Raw genomic sequence first — 22,709 nt, 5'->3', positions numbered from 1 at the left:
AAATTCCATAATACCTTTCTAACCTGAACTTTTTGATACATACACCTATGTTTTTCTTTTCCATTTTTATTCTTTGAATTCCTTTTTTTAAATTTTAGTTTAGTTTAGTCTAGTTTATTCCTTTTTATTTTTATTCTATAATATCCATATAGAGTTAAACTTCAAAGTAATCCCGTTTCCCCAATCAATACTACCCCTATAGGTAAACCAATTTTTAATCCCCTTTATCTTAGGAAAGTTCAGTCCTTTAACAAAGATATCAAGATACATCCAGAAAGAATCAAAACAACCTTTCTGGCACACACTGAGAATTTATAAGAACTCTCCCATCTTCTTCCACCAGTGTTTCTGTGTTTTTTGTGTTTGTCCTGATAGCATATAAATTTTACACTTGTGGTTCTTTTTGACGAGGTTCTTTCTTTATTTGCATATATTTTTTTTTTCTCTTGTCATATACTTATATCAGTCTTTTTATCTCTTTTTGTTTGTCTACTTCATAAATCTTACCTTGGGGTGAACCTTCTTTTTCATCTTCCCTTTCTTTCCTGTCTCTCTCTCTCTCTCTCTCTCCCTCTCTCTTTTTTTTCTTCTTTTCTTTTATTTCTTTTTCTTTTTCTTTTCTTTTGTCTCTCGTTTGGGTGGGGAATCCTGATTGCTCAGAAGTGTTCCAGGGTGCACCTTGACTGCACCACAGTTGATACATCCAGCTACATCTGTTCAGTCATCTCCCACTAAAATGACTAGGAGGAGGAATGCCCAACAGAAGAAAAATACAGAGGATGGACCTTCTGTAACAGAGCTAACGGCTATCAACATAGACAATATGTTGGAAAGAGAATTCAGGATAAAAATTATCCAGGCAATAGTTAGGTTGGAGAAAGCCATGGATGACCAAACAGAACTGATTAGGGCCGAACTGAAAGCGACCAGACAGGATGTTCACAATGTTAGGTCGGAGCTTAAAGCTACCAGGGAGGAGGTTCACAATGCTCTCAATGAGTTCCAATCTAATCTAAACTCTTTCAAAGCTAGGGTAACTGAGACAGAAGATAGAATTAGTGATCTGGAGGACAAACAGATAGAGAGAAAGGATCAGGAGGAAGCCTGGAACAAACAGCTTAGAAACCACGAAAACAGAATCAGGGAAATAAATGATGTCATGAAGCATTCCAACGACAGAATTATTGGAATCCCTGAAGGGGAGGAGAAAGAAAGTTCATGTACTAGAGGCTGAATGGTCTCCACCTAAGATTATACATTCCAAAAAAACATCACGACACCTGATAGTCAAATTGAGGAATTATAATTGTAGGTATAATCTCTTGAAAGCCGCCAGGGCAAAGAGGCTCCTTACTTACAGAGGGAAGCCCATCAGAATAATGTCAGACCTCTCCACAGAGACCTGGCAAGCCAGAAGAGGCTGGCAAGATATATTCAGGGCACTAAATGAGAAGAACATGCAGCCAAGAATACTTTATCCAGCAAGACTGACATTCAAAATGGAGGGAGAGATAAAGAGTTTTCAAGACCGGCAAGGCTTAAAAGGCTATGCAACCACCAAGCTGATACTGCAGGAAATATTAAGGGGGCTTCTTTAAAGGAGGAAAAAGCCCAAGAATAGCATTGAACAGAAATATAGCGACAGTCTACAGAAAGAAAGACTTCAAAGGTAACTCGATGTCAATAAAAACGTATCTATCAATAATCACTCCCAATGTGAATGGCCTAAATGCACCCATAAAATGGCACAGGGTTGCAGATTAGATGAAATGTCAGGACCCATCCATATGTTGTCTACAAGAGACCCACTTTGAACCTAAAGATACACCCAGACTGAAAGTGAAGGTATGGAGAAGCATCTTTCATGCCAATGGGCCTCAAAAGAAGGTTGGGGTAGCGATTCTCATATCAGATAAATTAGACTTCAAACTAAAGACACTAGTCAGAGATACAGAAGGACACTACATAATCCTTAAAGGGACTATCCGCCAAGATGATCTAACAATTGTAAATATCTATGCTCCCAATATAGGAGCAGCCAATTACTTAAGAAAACTGTTAATCAAGATAAAGAATCATATTGATATGAATACACTAATCATAGGAGATCTTAACATGCCTCTCTCAGAAATAAACAGATCATCGAAGCAGAAAATCAATAAAGAAACAAGAGCATTGAATGACACATTGGACCAGATGGGCCTCATAGATATATACAGAACATTCCACCCTAAAACAACAGAATACTCATTCTTCTCAAGTGCACACGGAACCTTCTCCAGAATACATCACATATTGGGTCACAAATCAGGACTCAACTGATACCAAAAGACTGAGATTATTCCCTGCATATTCTCAGATCACAATGCTTTGAAACTGGAGCTCAATCACAAGGAAAAGTTCAGAAGGAATTCAAACACCTGGAAGCTAAGGACCACCTTGCTTAAGAATGCTTGGATAGACCAGGAGATCAAGGAAGAACTGAAACAATTCATAGAAACCAATGAGAATGAAGACACTTCGGTCCAAAACCTATGGGATACAGCAAAGGCGGTCCTAAGGGGAAAATACATAGCCATCCAAGCCTCCCTCAAAAAAATTGAAAAATCCAGAACACACCAGCTGTCTCTACACCTTAAAGAACTGGAGAATCAACAACAAATCAAACCAACTCCACACATAAGAAGGGAAATCAAGATTAGAGCTGATATCAATGAGGTAGAAACCAGAGATACAGTAGAACGTTTCAATGAAACTAGAAGCTGGTTTTTTTGAAAGATTCAATAAGATCGATAAACCATTGGTCACACTAATCCAAAAGAGAAGAGAGAAAGCCCAAATTCATAAAATTATGAATGAAAAGGGAGAGATCACAACGAACACCAAGGAAGTAGAAACAATCATCAGAAGTTATTATCAAAAGTCATATGCCAATAAACTTAGCAACCTAGAGGAAATGGATGCATTCCTGGAAAAATATAAACTACCAAAATTGAACCAGGAAGAAATCGACAACCTGAATAGACTGATATCTAATAACGAGATTGAAGCAGTGATCAAAACCTCCCAAAAAACAAGAGGCCAGGACCTGACGGATTCCCTGGGGAATTCTACCAAACCTTCAAAGAAGAAATAACACCTATTCTCCTGAAGCTGTTTCAAAAAGTTGAAGCAGAAGAAAAACTTCCAGACTCTTTCTATGAAGCCAGCATTACCCTGATCCCCAAACCAGGAAGACCCTACCAAAAAGGAGAATTTTAGACCAATATCACTGATGAATATGGATGCTAAGATTCTCAACAAGATCCTAGCCAACAGGATCCAACAGCACATTAAAAAGATTATCCACCATGATCAGGTGGGATTCATCCCTGGGTTACAAGGATGGTTCAACATTCACAAATCAATCAATGTGATACAACAAATTAATATGAGAAGAGAAAAGAACCACATGGTCTTCTCAATTGATGCAGAAAAAGCATTTGACAAAATCCAGCATCTGTTCCTGATTAAAACGCTTCAAAGTATAGGGATAGAGGTAACATTCCTGAACTTCATCAAATCTATCTGTGAAAGACCCACAGCAAATATCATCCTCCATGGGAAAAAGCTTGCAGCCTTCCCGTTGAGATCAGGAACAAGACAAGGATGCCCACTTTCACCACTCTTGTTCAACATAGTATTAGAAGTCCTAGCAACAGAATCAGACAAGAAAGAGTAATAAAAGGTATCCAAATTGGTAATGAATAAGTCAAACTATCTCTCTTCGTAGACGACATGATTCTTTATATGGGAAACCCAAAAGACTCCACCCCCAAACTACTAGAACTCATACAGCAATTCAGCAACATGGCAGGATACAAGGTCAATGTGCAGAAATCAGTGGCTTTCTTATACACTAACAATGAAAATACAGAAAGGGAAATTAGGGAATTGATTCCAGTTACTATAGCACCAAGAACCATAAGATACCTGGGAATAAACCTAACCAAAGAGGTAAAGGATCTGTACTCGAGGAACTACAGAACACTCATGAAAGAAATTGAAGAAGACACAAATAGATGGAAGACCATTCCATGCTCTTGGATCAGAAGAATAAACATTGTTAAAATGTCTATACTGCCTAGAGCAATATATACTTTTAATGACATTCCGATCAAAATTCCACTGGTATTCTTCAAAGAGCTGGAGCAAATAATCCTAAAACTTGTATGGAATCATAAGAGACCCCGATCGCTAAGGAAATGTTGAAAAACAAAAATAAAGCTGGGGGCATCACGTTACCTGCTTTCAAGCTTTATTACAAAGCTGTGATCGCCAAGACAGCATGGTACTGGCATAAAAACAGACACATAGACCAGCGGATCAGAGTAGAGAGCCCAGATATGGACCCTTAACTCTATGGTCAATTAATCTTTGACAAAACAGGAAAAAATATACAGTGGAAAAAAGACAGTCTCTTCAATAAATGGTGCTGGGAAAACTGGACAGCTATATGTAGAAGAATGAAACTCGACCAATCTCTTACACCATACACAAAGATAAACTCAAAATGGATAAAAGACCTCAACGTGAGACAGGAATCCATCAGACTCCTAGAGGAGAACATAGGCAGTCATCTCTTTGATATCAGCCACAGCAACTTCTTTCAAGATATGTCTCCAAAGGCAAAGGAAACAAAAGTGAAAATAAACTTTTGGGACTTCCTCAAAATCAAAAGCTTCTGCACAGCAAAGGAAACAGTCAAAAAAACAAAGAGGAAACCCACGGAATGGGAGAAGATATTTGCAAATACAGTACAGACAAAAGGTTGATATCCAGGATCTATAATGAACTCCTCAAACTCAACACACATGAAACAGGCAAACATATCAAAAAATGGGCAGAAGATATGAAGAGAGACACTTCTCCAATCAAAACATACAAATGGCTATCAGACACATGAAAAAATGTTCATCATCATTAGCCCTCAGGGAGATTCAAACTAAAACCACATTGAGATATCACCTTACACCAGTTAGAATGGCCAAAATTAGCAAGACAGGAAACAACATGTGTTGAAGGGGATGTGGAGAAAGGGGAACCCTCTTCCACTGTTGGTGGGAATGCAGGTTGGTGCAGCCTCTTTGGAGAACAGTGTGGAGATTCCTCAAGAAATTAAAAATAGAGCTTCCCTATGACCCTGCCATTGCACTCCTGGGTATTTACCCCAAGGACACAGATGTCGTGAAAAGAAGGGCCATCTGTAACCCAATGTTTATAGCAGCAATGGCCACGGTCGCCAAACTATAGAAAGAACCAAGATGCCCTTCAACGGACGAATGGATAAGGAAGATGTGGTCCATATACACTATGGAGTATTATGCCTCCATCAGAAAGGATGAATACCCAACTTTTGTAGCTACATGAATGGGACTGGAAGAGATTATGCTGAGTGAAATAAGCCAAGCAGAGAGAGTCAATTATCATATGGTTTCACTTATTTGTGGAGCATAACAAATAGCATGGAGGACAAGGGGTGTTAGAGAGGAGAAGGAAGTTGGGGTAAATTGGAAGGGGAGGTGAATCACGAGACACTATGGACTCTAAAAAACAATCTGAGGGGTTTGAAGTGGCAGGGGGGTGGGAGGTCAGGGTACCAGGTGGTGGGTATTATAGAGGGCATGGATTGCATGGAGCACTGGGTGTGGTGAAAAAATAATGAATACTGCTTTTCTGAAAATAAATAAATTGAAAAAATTTAAAAAAAAAGAAGACCCATAAATCTGTTGTTTAAAGACTCAGTTTAGATTCAAAGACACTTCCAGAATGAAAGTGAGGAGGTGGAGAGCCATTTATAATGCTAATAGACATCAAAAGAAACCTGGAATAGCAATTCTTACATACATCAGACAAACTAGCTTTTTTTTAAAAAAAAAATAGTTATTTTAAATGACAAACTAGCTTTTAAGCCAGACTGTAATAAGGGATGAAGAGGGACACTGTATCATAATAAAAGGGTCTATCCAATAAGAAGATGTACAGATTGCAAATATTTATACTCCTGCTTGGGAGCAGCTAAATATATAAAACCACTAAAAATAAAATTAAAGAAACAGATTGATAATAATACAATAATACTAGGAGACTTTATCACCTCACTCAAAACAATGGACAGATCCTCTAAGCAGAAAATCAACAAGGAAACAAGAGGTTTGAATGACACACTGAACCAGATGGACTTCACAAATGTATAAGGAGCATTCCATACTAAAGCAACAGAGTACTCATTCTTCTCAAGTGTGCAAGGAACATTCTCCAGAATAGATCACATACTGGGTCACAAATCAGATCTCAATGGTACAAAAAGATAGGGATTATACCATGTGTATTTTCAGATCACAATGATTTAAAATTTGAACTTGATAAGAAAAAATCTGGAAGGAACACAAATACCTGGAGATTAGGAGCATCCTACTAAAGAATAAATGGGCTAACAAAAAAATTAAAGAAGACTTTAAAAATATGTGGAAACAAATAAAAATGAAAACAATATTTCAGAACCTTTGGGATTCAGCAAAGGTGGTCCTAAGAAGGAAGTGTATAGCAATACAGGCCTTTCTCATGAAGCAAGAAAAGTCTCAAATACACAATCTAACCTTACACCTAGAGGAGCTAGAAAAAGAACAAGTAAAGCCTAAATCCAGCAAAATAAGAGAAATAGGAAAGATTAGAGTAGAAATCAATGATACAGAAAAAAACAAACACACAGTAGAACCAAACAACAAAACCAGGCACTAGTTCTTTGAAAGAATTAATAAGATCAATAAACGCCTAGCCAGACCTATCCAAAAAAAGAGAGAGAGAGAGAGAGACAAAGAAAGGACCCAAATAAATAAAAACATGAATGAAAGAGGAGAAATCACACCAACACCAAGGAAATACAAACAATTACAAGACACTGTTATGAGCAATTATATGGTAACAAACCAGGCAATCTGGAAGAAATGGATACATTCCTAGAAACATATAAACTACCAAAACTGAACCAGGAAGAAATAGAAAGTCTGGAGAGACCCATAACCAGCTAGGAAATTGAAGCAGTTATCAAAAACCTCCCAAAAAAAAGAGTCCAGGGCCAGATAGCTTCCCAGGGGAATTCTACTAAACAATTACAGAAGAAATAATACTTACTCTACTGAAGCTGTTTCAAAAAAGAAAAACTTTCAAACTTGTTCTACAAGGCCAGAATTACCTTGATTCCAAAACCAGACAAAGACTCTGTCAAAAAGGAGAATTACAGACCAATATCCCTGATGAACATGGATGCAAAAATTCTCACCAAGTTACTAGCTAATAGGGTCCAACATTGTATCAAAAGTATTATTAACCACAACCAAGTGAGATTTATTCCTGGGATGCAAGGGTGGTTCAACATCCATAAATCAATCAATGTGATATACTGCATTAACAACAACAGCAAAAAAGACAAGAACCATATGATCCTTTCTAAGTATTCAGAAAAAGCATTTGAAAAATACAGCATTCTTCTTAAAAAAAAAAAAAAACTCTCAGCAGGGTAGGAATAGAAGGAACATACCTGAATATCATAAAAGCTACATATGAAAAACCCACAGTGAATATCATTCTCAATGAGGAAAACTGAGAGCTTTTTCCCTAAGGTCAGGAACATGACAAAGATGTTCACTCTATCATTGCTGTTCAATATAATACCAGAAGTGCTATCATCAGCAATCAGAAAACAAAAAAATAAAAGAAAAGGCATCTAAATCAGCAAAGAAGAAATCAAACTTGTTCCCTTCACAGATGACATGATACTCTATGTAGAAAACCCAAAAGACTCCAGCAAAAAATTGTTAGAAGTGATACAGGAATTCAGCAAAATGGAAGGATATAAAATCAAGGCATAGAAGTCAGTTGCATTTCTGTACACTAACAACGAGGCAGAAGAAAGAGAAATCAAGGAATCAATCCCATTTACAATTGCACCAAAAACCATAAGATGCCTAGGAATAAGCCTAACCAAAGAGGTAAAGGATCTGTACTCTGAAAACGATAGAACACACACACACACACAAATGGAAAACCATTCCATGCTTATGGATTGGGAGAATAAGCATTGTTAAGATGTCTATGCTACGCAAAGCAATCTACACATTCAATGCAATCCCTATCAAAATGCCATCAACATTTTTCACAGAGCTGGAACAAATAATCCTACAATATGTATGGAACCAGAAAAGACCCCAAATAGCCAAGGGAAGGTTGAAAAAGAAAACCAAGCCTGGAGGCATCACAATTCCAGACTTCAAACTGTGTTACCATTGGTGCTGGCACAAAAACAAACACATAGATCAATGGAGCAGAATAGAGAACCCAGAAATGGACCCTCAACTCTATGGTCAACTAATCTTCAACAAAGCAGGAAAGAATATCCAATGGAAAAAAGGCAGTCTCTTCAACAAGTGTTGGGAGAATTGGACTGCCACATGTAGAAGAATGAAACTGGACCATTCTCTTACAACATACACAAATATAAACTCAAAATGAGTGAAAGTCCTAAATGTGAGACAGGAATAAAAGTCCTAGAGGAGAACACAGGCAGCGCCTCTTTGATCTCAGCTGCAGCAACTTCTTACTAGACATGTCTCCAAAGGCAAAAGAAACAAAAGCAAAAATGAACTATTGGAACTTCATCAAGATCAAAAGCTTCTGCACAGCAAAGGAAACAGTCAACAAAACAAAGAGGCAACCCACAGAATGGGAGAAGATATTTGCAAATGGCATATCTGATAAAGAGTTAGTATCCAAAACCTATAAAAAACTTACCAAGTTTGAACTTGGGTGGCTCATTCAGTTGCATCTTCCTTTGGCTCAGGTCATGACCCCAGGGTCTGGGGATCGAGTCCCACCTCTGGGGGTCCCTGCTCAGTAGAGAATCTGCTTCTTCCTCTCCCTCTGCTCCTACCCCCTGCTCATGCTCTCTCTCTCTTTCTCACACTCACTCTCAAATAAATACATACAATCTTTTTTAAAAAACTGAAAAAAAGAACTTATCCAACTACATACCCAAAAAACAAATAATCCAGTTAAGAAATGGGCAGAAGACATGAAGAGACATTTCTCCAAAGAAGACATACAAATGGACAATAGACATATGAAAAAAAAATGCTCAATATCACTGACATCAAAACCACAAAGAGATACCACCTCATGCCAGTCAGAGTGGCTAAAATTAACAAGTCAGGAAACAATGGATATTGGCAAAAATGCAGAGAAAAGGGAATCCATGTATACTATTGGTGGGAATGCAAGCTGGTACAGCCACTCTAGTGTAGTATGAACATTCCTCAGAAACTTAAAAAGATAACTAAACTGTGACTCAGCAATTGCACTACTAGGTATTTATCCAAAGGATACAAACATAGTGATTCGAAAGGGCACATGCACCCCAATGTTTATAGCAGAAGTTCACAATAGCCAAACTGTGGAAATAGCTGAGATGTCCATTAAAAGAGGATTGGATAAAGAAGAGGTAGTGTGTGTGTATGTATGTATATATATGTGTGTGTATGTATATATATATATTACCCAGCCATCAAAAAGAATGACATATTGCCATTTGCAATGATATGGATGGAACTAGAGGGTATTGTGGTAAATGAAATAAGTCAGTCAGAAAAGGAGAAATATCAGATGATTTCACTCATGTGGAATTTAAGAAATAAAACAGATGGGGTACCTGGGTGACTCAGTTGGTTAAGCACCTGTCTTCAACTCAAGCTCTGATCTGATGGTCCTGGTATCAAGCCCTCATCGGGCTCCTTGCCTAGTAGGAAGACTGCTTCTCTCTCCCTCTGCCTGCCACTCCCACTGCTTGTGCTTTCTCTCATGCTATCTCTCTCTCTCTGTCAAATAAATAAATAAATAAATAAATAAATAAATAAAATCTTAACACAAAAAAAAGAAAACAGGGGCACCTGGGTGGCTCAGTGGGTTAAAGCCTCTGCCTTTGGCTCGGGTCATGATCCCAGGGTCCTGGGATCGAGCCCCCGCATCGGGCTCTCTGCTGAGCAGGGAGCCTCCCTCCCTTCCTCTCTCATTGCCTGCCTCTCTGTCTACTTGTGACCTCTGTCAAATAAATAAACAAAATCTAAAAAAAGAAAGAAAGAAAACAGAGGAACATAGAGGAAAGGAAGGACAAATAAAATAAGATGAAAATTGAGAGGGAGACAAACCATAAGAGATGCTGAACTCTAGGAAACAAACTGAGGGTTGCTGGAGGGGTAGCGGGGGTCAGGGGAGGGATAATTGGATGATGTGAATTAAGGAGGGCACTTTATGTAATGAGCATTGGGTGTTATATGCAACTGATGAATCACTAAATTCTACCTCTAAAACTAATAAAAACACACATAAAATAAATAAAAAGAGTTGACTTATGCAATTGTGGGAGCTGGCAAGTCCAAAATCCACAGCTGCAGACAGCTCTGCAGGCTGGAAACTCGGGCAGTCTTGAGGCAGAGTCTCTTCTCCAGGAAGCCTCAGTTTTTGCTTATATTCTTAAGGCCTTAAGTAAAGCATTTTACTTTATTTACTTAAATTACATTCCTTTACTTAAAGTCAACCGATTGTAGATGTCAGTCATATCTACAAAATACCTCCACAGCAAAATATAAATTAGAATTTGGTTAAATAAGTAGGCCCCGTAGCCCAGCCATCTTGACACAGAAAATTAATCTTTACAAGTGGTGAGGTCAGAATGTCTGTCAAGGAAACCGCACCAGGGAAGAATTATGGAGATGGAGTGGCTAGATCAGCAACCAATAAGGGGTATTGCTCCATTATGAGGTGACTGAGTGTACTCAATAAAACATTCTAGTCCCTTGCTTGGTTTTTAGACCTGAGTCACTTTTTAGTCCCCAAATCCACTGACTGATGGAGAGCCCACATCCCAAGGAGAAAGAGCCATGCAACACCACAGGGGTATACCCATGTCTTCCCCAAGGGTACATATAGCATTTACTTGGCAACTTTAAATGGGGAAATGTCATCATGATTTCACTGTTAGAGAGAATGAGTATGGGGACAGGGTACTAAATGGAGTACTGACCCAAATCGCTTATACAGTGGGTCCACTTAATCTACAGACCCACCATGTGATTTCACTAGTTTCCTAATATATAACTACAAAGATATGCATGGCAGTTGGCACATCCTCAACATTCAATCCCTGGCCTGTGAGAAGCTCCTGAAACTGCCCATCCCCAAGTCAGGGTAATAAATCAAAAATAATATATCCCAGAGAAATGGCACAGAAAGCATGCCAGGATGAATGTCCATTATTTCTCCCCTTGATTCACCATTTGAGTTCCTATGAAAAACAGACAGAGCCTGGAAGGTGACAGTGGACCATTGCAAAGTCAACCAAGTAGTAGCTGCAATCTTAGCCATCCTTCAGATGTGGTATATTTGCTACCAAAGACTAGTATTTGGCCTCAGGTGCATGATCTGCAGCCACTGATCTTGTGGATGCATTATTTTCCACCCCTCACACATAGAAGGATCAGAAACAGTTTGCATGCACTTGGAATGAAAATGGTATATGTTTTCCTCAGGACTCTGTTAACTCTTCTGAATTCTGTCATGGTAGAGTCCAAAAACATGCAGACTGTTTGCATATCCCATAGGACATCGCACTAGTCCATTGTATCAAAGATACCATGGTAATTGGACCAGATAACCAAGAAGTTGCTAGCAAGTTGGAACTTTAACAAGAGACAGTCTTGAGGGTGGAAGCTAAGCACTGTAAAGATGCAGGGGACATAAAGAAGCACTGTAAAGATCCAAGTGATCTAGAAGAGGGTTTGGAAAGCAATGGCTACATAGAATTTTCCCTTATAACCAGCTGACAGAGGAGGGAAATGCTTGAGCATGGTTCACAGGTGGGTCAGCTCACTGTTTAAGTGCAGGTCAAAAATGGATAATGAGTGCACTATAGCTCATCAAGGGTGACCTTGTGAGGTAGTCCTCAGCTTTAAGCTCTCTTTGGGGATGACTTCAGCTGAAAGAAACTGCTTCATCTGAGTATCCTTTCTTCCAGAAGCACCCTACTCCCAATGATCAACATGGGGGGATATAAAGAATTGTCCTCCTTGACATCCTAGCTCCAGAGCTCCCAGTAAGGTCAGCTGAGACCTTCATGAAGAATGTATCACAACCCACCTTTTCCCTCTGCCCAGCTCTGCTTAATTTCTCATTCTCCCACAGATGAGGATTCCTAGAGCACTCTGTAATGAACACCTTGCATGCTAATCTCCATCTGAAAGACTGCTTCCTGGAGAACCCAAATGGTAGCACTCCCTACTCACTGAACACACACACACACACACACATACACACACACACACACAGGTGTGCAGATCCTATCACCTTTGATTACCCTACACTGAGGACACTAAAGCATGCCCTGGAGATGTTATGGTAAGTTTAAACGGCTCTGGAAATAGCCTCAATCTTAAGAAGGTGGCCTCAGGAGTTAATTGTCCCCCTGAGGACAACTCCACTCAATTCTGTGGCCATTGTGATTTCTGTATCAAGAGAGAGTTCACAGAGCAAGTTCTCTTGAGGAGTCAGATTGGAATGAGCACTCCAAAGCTCTCTCAGCACAAGAAGGACCCAAAGGTGTCCAGGAGAGCAGAGACAAACCCATGAGAAGACCATAGGGTTTCACCAACCAGGAGAGTTCCTGCTACAGTGAGTCTGGGCATCTCAGCCTTCTACAGTGGGGAGCAGAAAACAACTGAATGATGCTGAGAGACAGAGGATGAGGAATAGACAGGGATGGGATTTAGAATCAGGAAAATACTTTTTCCCTCTGGAATCCAGAGGAATCTATCTTCTCTTTCTTCCTTCTTCCCAACCCCTCTTGCTCATTGTTGGCTAGAAAATCAAAAGGGCAGCTTTGACTGATAGGTAAATGTAACCAATTTGGAAAAGTGGCTCAGGAGAGAGAAAATATTTTTTTTAAACTGGGAAAAGTGAGAAGATATCTGGATATGGAAAGTGAACATCATCATACTCACTGACCATCCACCTCACCTGGATATTTATTTCAGCCTCTATTTGGCTCCTCTGGTTCCAAAAATCATACGGACACAATATATCAGAGTTCAGCCTAATAATAAGTCTGGCTTTGTATTTTGTGACCACCCTATTTGATCTGTGGTCCAGTGTGTATCATTATCCCATGGTTTCCAGGAACCAGATTCTCAATAGGTGCAGAAGAGGAGTTTAGTAGAAAATATACACACACACGGACCACACACACACACACACACACACACACACACACACAAACACACACACACACACACACACACACACACACACACACACGTCCCCTTCCCTGACACATCCCAGGTTTTTAGAATGATTCCCTAGGATTCTCACTTCCAAAACTTCCTTCCATTTTATCAAGTACTCAACCCAGATAAGACACAGGGACTTGTAAGATAGTCCTCAGCCTTAAGCGGTCTTTGGGGATGACCTCAGCTGAAAAAAAACTTTTAAATCACTTTAAATCTTATCTCATACTCCCCAGTCATCCCCTTCACAAATAACTTATTTTTTATGTATATATTTTACAAGCTGTACTTATATGTTAAGTTTCATTAGCTCTTTAATATACCTAAAATCACATAGGGCACAGGTGATAGTATAAACCTCCACCTTGTGCTTCCAGGTCCAGCGCACTTTCTACCACACTCTCGACTCAATACACATGTAATGCACCAGCCATCCAAGACCAAATTCCTCCTGTTGCCAGTTATTCATGTGTATTAGAATTTTCAAAGTCTGCATTCTGTGGAACACAGAAAAACTAGATTTCCCATTGTAAAAGCAAAGGTCTGTTTTAATGTGGGACTAAAAAAATTTTAGGAAAAAATGGTGGGACATATATGTGTTTTAAAATAGAAAATAAAAAATAGAAAGTGACTTAAAAAAAATAGAAAATGATCAAGTTGAAAAAGAAACTAGATCCTGTGCATGGCTATTTCAGATATATTTTATAGCTTTACAAAAACATGAGAAGACACATAGTGGTTAAATCTTGAAATCCACAATTAGTCCTGAGTTTGAAACATATTTCTGCTATTTACTTGATATGTGAGTTTAGCAAATTATTGTTACTCTCTCTATCTGTTTCCTCATCAAAAAAAAAAAAAAAGCTTGGAATAATAATAATTTATGTCTCATAAGTTTACAGTGAGGATTAAAAAAAGTTCCACTTATATGGGATAAGAGCTTAATTGTTGATTTACTCACAGATTAGTCAAAACATGGACAAATGCGCCTTCTAAAAAGGCTTTGTAGATTCATATTAAGGTCAGTATGACCATTAGAGCATTAAAGTGTCGGCTAGGATTTTTTTAGTATTCTGATTCATTACTTTTGAGAATGTGTACAGAAACCTAGCTGGGGAAAAAGTCATTGGCACCAATGGTGATGGGAAAGAGAAGACAGTATTATCAAATACTTACTTTCTTTCTCTCTGGAACTATTCTAAGTGCTTTGGGTACATTATATCATGAAAATCTCATAAAAATATTATGGAGAAAATATTAATATAGCTATTCACAGATAAGAACACTGAAATTTAAAGATATTCAATTACTTGCCTGCTATGAGCCAGCTGGAAACTAGACATTTAATTGTTGTATGAACAAATGAATAAATAGCCATTCTTTGAATTGCTATTAAAGTCATGCCTATGCATGTTGATCTTCTGCTTAGAAGATCTGTCCATTGCTATGAGTACAGTGTTGAAGTCTCATACTATTAATGAAGCCAAAAAACAAACAAGCAAACAAACCAAACCAAAACAAGTCTACCCAATGTCCCCATTCTCAAGGTCTGGATGAATAATTTAAAACACTCTGTAGACACGAAGATATCTGAATATATGTTGTTTATGGTAGCAAAGAGTTAGAGGCCATAGTAAGTCAGGTGAGCCACATGATACAATGGAAAGAGTTAGAACCAGAACATTGACAGATATCCAAAAAATTATATACAGAGAGAAAAAAAAAGAATGAAATATATGCCATAGTATTTTAAGTAAATATTGAAGTAAATGGAAGAAAAACATACCTAAACAAAGCAATAATATATATTTCTCAATTATATATATATATATATATATATATATATATATATATATATGTATATAACTAAATAAACAAATGGCATGCCAAATGGCTGCTGGCATGGAAAAACATATGCTTGCTTAATGGTTGGATATCCAAGATGTGAAAACATGATCTGACTTAGGAAACGAGAGGAAAAATAGAAAATAAATTTAAAACAAGGATTTATATGGACTACTGATAGGTTAACATTCACTAAGAAATATGAACTTCTAAATAAGTACCTCTAAAGATAAAACAAGCATGACAGTAAAACTTTGCTGACCTGGGTTCATTATTCCTCTGATTTCCTCATTGAATATTTCATCAAATCCTTCTTTTTGGCAAGGAGATTCAAAGATAAAGCTCAGCATGACATAACTGAAAATTTGTTCTGATATAGACAGAAAAAAATGAAACCATCTAATCTAAAATAAATTCCCAACCCTACCTTTGTAAGTCTCTATCCTCTTATGGGATTTATATTTCCTTATACACCATAGAACTATCTGATGATAGATAGATGATAGATAGGTAGATCAATAGGTAGGTAGGTAGATATAGATCCTCCATGCCAGGCTTGTCTCTGTCTTTTTCACAGTGGTGCCCCTACTCCCATAGAGTATTTTTCACAAAGTAGGTACTCAGTTAGCAATTATTTTTAAGATTTGATATAAGCTGAAATAGTTAAGCTCTGTTTCTGAAGGAAAATTCTTCTTCTGAAAGTCCATGCTATCAACACCAGTAGCATGTGAAGTCAGCAAGCTGAGACAGGGCAGCATCAAGGACCACAAATATGACAAGTTGTCCACATGGTAGCTAATGGGTGGAAAGTAAAGGAAAGCTTTAAGGGGGGGAAGTAATAGTAGGTAGAAGCATACTTACTGCCTTGTTTGTGATTACGGTTGTGAAAGAAATGTTTGTGTGTTAAGGGGTAAGATCTTCTCTGTTTAGTTGGCGATGTGACCATGGAAAAAGTCAACCAAACCAGCAGGGTCTCTGAGTTCATTCTCCTGGGGCTCTCCTCCCGGCCTGAAGACCAGACACCCCTCTTTATCCTCTTCCTCACCATGTACCTGGTCACCATAATTGGGAACCTACTCATCATTGTGGCCATCCACTCTGACCCCCAGCTCCAGACCCCCATGTATTTCTTCTTGAGTTTCCTGTCCTTCACTGACATTTGCTTTACAACAACAGTTGTCCCTAGGATGCTAGTGAACTTCCTGTCAGAGAAGACCATCTCCTATGCTGGGTGTCTGACACAGATGTATTTCATTTATGCTTTCGGCAACACTGATAGCTGCCTTCTGGTGGTCATGGCCTTTGACCGCTATGTGGCCATCTGTGACCCCTTCCACTATGTCACCACCATGAACCACCGCCGCTGTGTCCTGCTGGTGGCCTTTTCCTTCTCACTTCCTCACCTCCACTCACTCCTACACACCCTACTACTGAATCGCCTCATCTTCTGTGACTCCAATGTTATCTACCATTTCTTCTGTGACATCAAGCCTTTGCTAAAATTGTCCTGCTCTTCCACGTTTGTCAATGAAATCATGATAACATCAGAAGGCTCCATTGTTTTGGTGACCCCCTTTCTGTGCATTACTTTCTCTTACATACGAATTTTCATCACAGTTCTCAAGATTCCCTCAGCTGCTGGGAAACGCAAAGCTTTCTCCACCTGTGGCTCTCACCTCACCGTGGTAACTCTCTTTTATGGAAGCATCTTCTATGTTTATTTACAACCCTTGTCCACATACGCTGTTAGAGAGCGTGTGGCAACACTTGCCTACACAGTTTTGTCCTCCATGCTAAATCCTTTTATCTATACTCTGAGAAACAGAGACATGGAAAGGGGCCTGAGGAAGCTGATGGCCAGGGGGAAGTCCTAGCCAGAACCTCTAGGAGCGTGTTCATGAGGGTCTCTGCTCCCCTGGACCCTGTTTCTGCTGGTCAGCAGGCATAATCATATCTGTCATGAACGTTGGGTTGTATCCATGTCTTTACATTTGCAGCCATCAACCACTGAGCCTATTATGATTCAGCAAATGGTTCAAGGTCAGCCAAGTTCCTGGGTTCCAGTTTTCACATTTCTACCTCTCTCTTCTTCTCCAGGAAACCACATCTTTTTCATTCCCCCAAGGGCTGTTGAAACCTCTGTTTTCCACAAAAATTGGTGGAACTAATTCATATCTACTCAATGACTTTGATTCCCTTAGTATCCTTCTTACTTTAATGAACTTTTGTAATCTGTTTGGCTAGCTTTTTCAAGGTCATTACAGTAATTTAGGAAGAGAAAGAGATACAGAGAGACAGAAATTGAGAGTTTCCTATATTTGAAACTTCCACAAAAGCAAAGAATATGTCTGCCCTGTCAGTTTATACTTCCTATCACTGATAGGAAGATATTCTGGGATCTGTAGTGAACACAAGCCCAGCTCTTAGACCTGATTAGCTAAATAACTTAGAAGTTCAACACACAACTGAACCTATGAACAGGCCAGTGTGCAAGGGCCAGAGTTGCTTCCGGGTCCTTACCCTGGTCATCTGGTGCTTATCCTTCACAGGCAATCACTCCCCTTCTGACCTCTCTTACCTTCAACTCCCCTTAGAGATCCCTCAATTTCTACCATTCCTACCACTCTGAAGTCTGTCTGCTTCTCAGGGAAAGATTTATTGTAACTACTTAGAATTATTCTCAGTATCTTTTGAAGAGAGACTCAAAGCCCATATGTGAACATTGCAGGCAGATATAACTAGGAGCTTCCAGAACTAAACATAGAGGCTCTGGGATGTAGAGTTATCCAGTGCTACAGGCTTCTGTATACTGTTGTTTTCATTCTTTATTCTCTATTACTGTCTCAGGGATTTTAGTCTTTACTGTATTTTCTATTTTAATATTCTTGCCACTTACTATTGTGTATCATTTCCAAAGATATTACTCAGCAGGTTTCACATGGGGCCTGTGAACCTGAATTTTAATAAGCATCTCCCCCTAAAGAAAACTAACATGGCCTCATGTGAGAAGCTGAATATTTGAAAATTTCTGAGCATTCCTTATCTCTATGTTTTATTTCTAGGACTCGTGTCCTAACGTAATAGTACGTCAAATTATAGAAATGCATGTACACAGACACTTTTGATGACAGCATTGTTTGTAATAGTGAAAAATTAAAAACAATCTAAATGCCCATCAATAGAATAGATAAATGATGGTTCAATTTTTCCGTAGAAATATTAAATATGTGGTCATTTTAAATAATGATGCATATTTCTATCACTGCCCTGAAAAGCAATTATGAATGAAGAGCAAGTTGAAAATAAATGGTTAAGAATAAGCCTGGGAAAAATAAAGGGGAGGGAGGATCAGATGGGAAGATGAACTATGAGAGAGTATGGACTTCAGGAAATGAACTGAGGTTCCTAGAGGGGAGGGGAGTGGGGGGATGGGTTAGACCAGTAATGTATTAAGATGGGCATGTATTTGTATCTTTAGGGTAAATACCCAATAGTGCAATTGCTGGGTCATAGGGCAGTTCTATTTTCAACATTCTGAGGAATCTCCATGCTGTTTTCCAGAGTGGCTGCACCAGCTTGCATTCCCACCAACAGTGTAGGAGGGTTCCCCTTTCTCCACATCCTCGCCAGCATCTGTCATTTCCTGACTTGTTGATTTTAGCCATTCTGACTGGTGTGAGGTGAGATTCACAGACCTGTACCCCTGGGGATAAAAATATATGTTTATAAAAAATAAAAAGTTAAATTAAAAAAAAAAAAGAAGGGCATGTATTGCATGGAGCACTTGGCGTTATACACAGGGAATCATGAAACACTACATCAAAAACTAATGATATACAGTATGGTAACTAACATAACATAAAAAGAAAATAATAAACCTGGGTGTTAGATGCAATTAATGGATCATGGATCACTACATCAAAAGCTAATGATGTACTGTATGGTGCCTAACGTAACATAATTTAAAAAAAGAAGAAGAAACCTCCTTTGAAAAAGAATAAACCTATTAATAAATGATGGTTTTGATGAAGACATATCTTAAAAGAAGTTGCTGTGGCTGATAAAATACTTAATAATAAATATTTTAAGAGTGTATGTATATATAATGCTTAAGTAATATATAGTCAGTAAAGAAATCTCCCATTGAATATGGTTTATTCTAGGAGATGACATGGAATAGAAAAGGAGATGATGTTTGTTTTTAGCTTCTACATATCTGGAATATTTGAATTTATTAAAATGGGACATATATTTTTTGTAGAACTAATCACTAAGTAAAATGTAATAGAAGATATTGCTCTGTTGTTCATATCATTTACTTTCATTTCAACAGAAATATATCATGTTAGAGCTCCTAGTGGTGCAGTCAGTTAATTGTCTGACTCTTCATTTTGGTTCAGGTCATGATCTCAGAGTCCTGGAATCGAGCCCCATGTCTGGCTCCATGGTCAGCATAGAGTCTGCTAGGGATTTTCTCACCCTCTGCTCTTCCCCCTGCTCACTCTCTCTCTCTCTGTCTCTCCCTTTCTCTTTCTAAAATCAATAAATTAAATAATTTTTTAAAAGAATATCACCAGTTCTTTTTTTTAAAGATTTTATTTATTTATTTGACAGACAGAGATTACAAGTAGACAGAGAGAGGAAGGGAAGCAGGCTCCCCGCTGAGCAGAAAGCCTCATGTGGTCCATATACACTACAGAGTATTATGCCTCCGTCAGAAAGGACGAATACCCAACTTTTATAGCAACATGGACGGGACCAGAAGAGATTATGCTGAGTGAAATAAGTCAAGCAGAGAGAGTCGATTATCATATGGTTTCACTTATTTTTGGAGCATAACAAATAGCATGGAGGACATGGGGAGATAGAGAGGAGAAGGGAGTTAGGGGAAATTGGAAGGGGTAGTGAACCATGAGAGACTATGGTCTCTGAAAAACAATCTGAGGGATTTGAAGAGGTGGGGGGCTGGGAGGTTGAGGTACCAGGTGGTGGGTATTATAGAGGGCACAGATTGCATGGAGCACTCGGTGTGGTGAAAAAATAATGAATACAGTTATGCTGAAAAAAAAAAAAAAAAAGGAATGGATGCTCATTAACCTCCAAGTGTTCGAGTTCTGTCCGAATTTCCTCTTGTGATTGAGATCAAGCTTCAAAGCATTGGGATCTGAAAATATGCAAGGAATAAGCCCAATCTTTTGGTACCATTTGAGACCTGATTTGTGACCCAGTGTGTGATCTCTTCTGGAGAATGTTTCATGTGCACTCAAGAAGAATGTTTATTTTTCTGTTTAGGAGGAAGGCTCTGTATATATCTCTGAAGTCCAGCTGGTTCAGTGTGTCATTCAAAGCCCTTGTTTCCTTTTTGGTCTTCTGCTTAGGTGATCTGTCCATTGCCGAGTGGGGTGTTAATTTCCCCTACTATTATTGTATTATTATCAATGTGTTTCTTTAATTTTGTTATTAATTGGTTTATATAATTGGCTGCTCCCAAGGAAGGAGCATAAATATTTACAATTGTTAGATATTATTATTATTATTATTATTTTCAGTTAGACCAAGCTAACCTTACAGTTAGCACAAGCTAACCTTACACCTAAAGGACCCGAAGAAAGAACAGCAAATAAAGTGTAAACCAAGCAGAAGAAGAGAAATAATAAAGATTAGAGCAGAAATTCAATGAAATGGGATCCAGAAAAACAGAATAGATCAATGAAACTAGAAGCTGATTCCTTGAAAGAATTAATAAGATTGATAAATCTCTGGCCAGAATGACCCAAAGGAAAATAGAAAGGACCCTAATCAATAAAATCATGAATGAAAAGTGAAAGATCATGACTAACACCAAGGACATAGAAACAATTTTTAGAAATTACTCCCAGCAACTATATGCCAACAAATTAAGCAACCTGGAAGGAATGGATTCATTCCTGGGAACTTATAAACTACCAAGACTGAAACAGGAAGAAATCAACAATCTGAATAGACCAGTAACAAAATTGAAGCAGTAATAAAAAACCTCCCCTATAATAAGAGTCTATAGACAGATGGCTTCCCAGGAGAATTCTACCAAACATTTAAACAATAAATCAGGGGCACCTAGATGGCTCAGTGAGTTAGGCTGAATTTAGTGTCATTGCATTTCCTGTAAAGTCACTGTTTTTGTATATTGTGTCTGTTTCTTTCTGGTCTATTTATTTTTGGGATCTGTCTTTGCTTACAGGATCCTCTTTAATATTTTTGCAGGGCTGGTTTAGTGATGACATATTCTTTTAGTTCCTGTTCATCCTGGAAACTCTTTATCTCTCTTTCCATTCTAAATGAGAGCCTTTCTGGATAAAGTCTTCTTGGTCTGGATAAAGTCTGCATGTTTTTCTCATTTAGTACCTTGAATATATCATGCTGGCCCTTTCTGGACTGCCTGTTCTCTGTTAATAAGTGTCCTGCCAGTCTAATGTTTCTACCCTTGTATGCCAAGGATCTCTTGTCTCAAGCTGTTCTCAGGATTTTCTATTTATCTCTAAAATTTGCAAGCTTCATTATTATTTGTTGGGGCATTGGTCTATTTTTATTGATTTTGAGGGGGGTACTTTGTCTCCCCAGACTTGAATACTTATTTCCTTCCCCACATTAGGGAAGTTTCCACGATGTTTTGCTCAAATATACATTCTGTCCCTCTCTTCCTCTTCCCCTGAGAACCCAATTATTCTAATATTCCATATTCATTTATGGTATCACTGATTTCTCAAAGCCTCCTTTCATGATCCATTAGTTGTTTTTCACTCTTTTCCTCAGTTTCCTTACCTTCCATCATTTTGTCTACTATGTCACTGACTTTCTCTGCCTCATTCATCCTAGTAGTTAGAGTGTCTATTTTAGAGGGCATCCCAGTTAAAACATTTTTAATTTCAGCCTGATTAGATTTTAGTTCTTTTATTTCTGCACTAAGGGTTTCTCTAGCGTCTTTTAGGCTTTTTTCCAAGCCCAGCTAGTATCTTTACAATTTTATTCTGAATTCTAATTCTGACATCTTACTTATACCCATATCAATTAACTCTATGGCAGAGATTACTTCCAATTATTTCTTTTGTTGTGAAATTCTCCTTCAAGTCATTCTGCCCAGAGAAAAATAGATGAATGAGAGAACAAAATAAAAAATATCAACCATGACTCTAGCAAAATATACACTAGACAAATAAAAAGAGATTAGAAACCGAAAAAGAAAAAAAATTGAAAAAAGAATATAATCTCACAGGTGGACAGAACAGGATCACACACTTTGTCCTGCATGTACATGTTGAAGACACTAGATCCCAAAATTTAATGAAAGAAAAACATAGATAGATAGATGAAACTGAATACAGTGAAAGGAGTCCGAAAATGAAGAATATAACTATAAAATGTAAATGTAAAAATGAAAACTCAAAAAGATTTAATAAAGAGTTGACAAGATAAATAGTTGAAAAGTGAAAAAAGAAAAAATGAAAAAGAAAATTTTAA

At 38.2% G+C, this 22,709-nt stretch overlaps 1 protein-coding gene and 1 long non-coding RNA gene across 2 annotated transcripts in view; one reads left to right on the top strand and one right to left on the bottom strand.

Annotated features, from left to right (window-relative positions):
- The window catches only part of LOC309846545, a 762,900-nt gene that overhangs the window by 522,261 nt on the left and 217,930 nt on the right, over positions 1–22,709 (bottom strand). The gene's annotated exons all lie outside the window — the stretch shown is intronic.
- LOC309846963 (olfactory receptor 1L8-like) lies at positions 16,157–17,086 on the top strand (the record flags this gene model as incomplete). Its single annotated transcript, XM_082696613.1, has 1 exon — positions 16,157–17,086. One exon carries the CDS (start codon positions 16,157–16,159, stop codon positions 17,084–17,086), a length of 930 nt encoding a protein of 309 aa, XP_082552739.1.

This window comes from Mustela nivalis (assembly GCF_964662115.1).
Source record: "Mustela nivalis genome assembly, chromosome: 13".
NCBI lineage: Eukaryota > Metazoa > Chordata > Mammalia > Carnivora > Mustelidae > Mustela > Mustela nivalis.
Note: the sequence above shows the minus strand (reverse complement) of the source record. Positions and strands in the feature narration are given on the sequence as shown.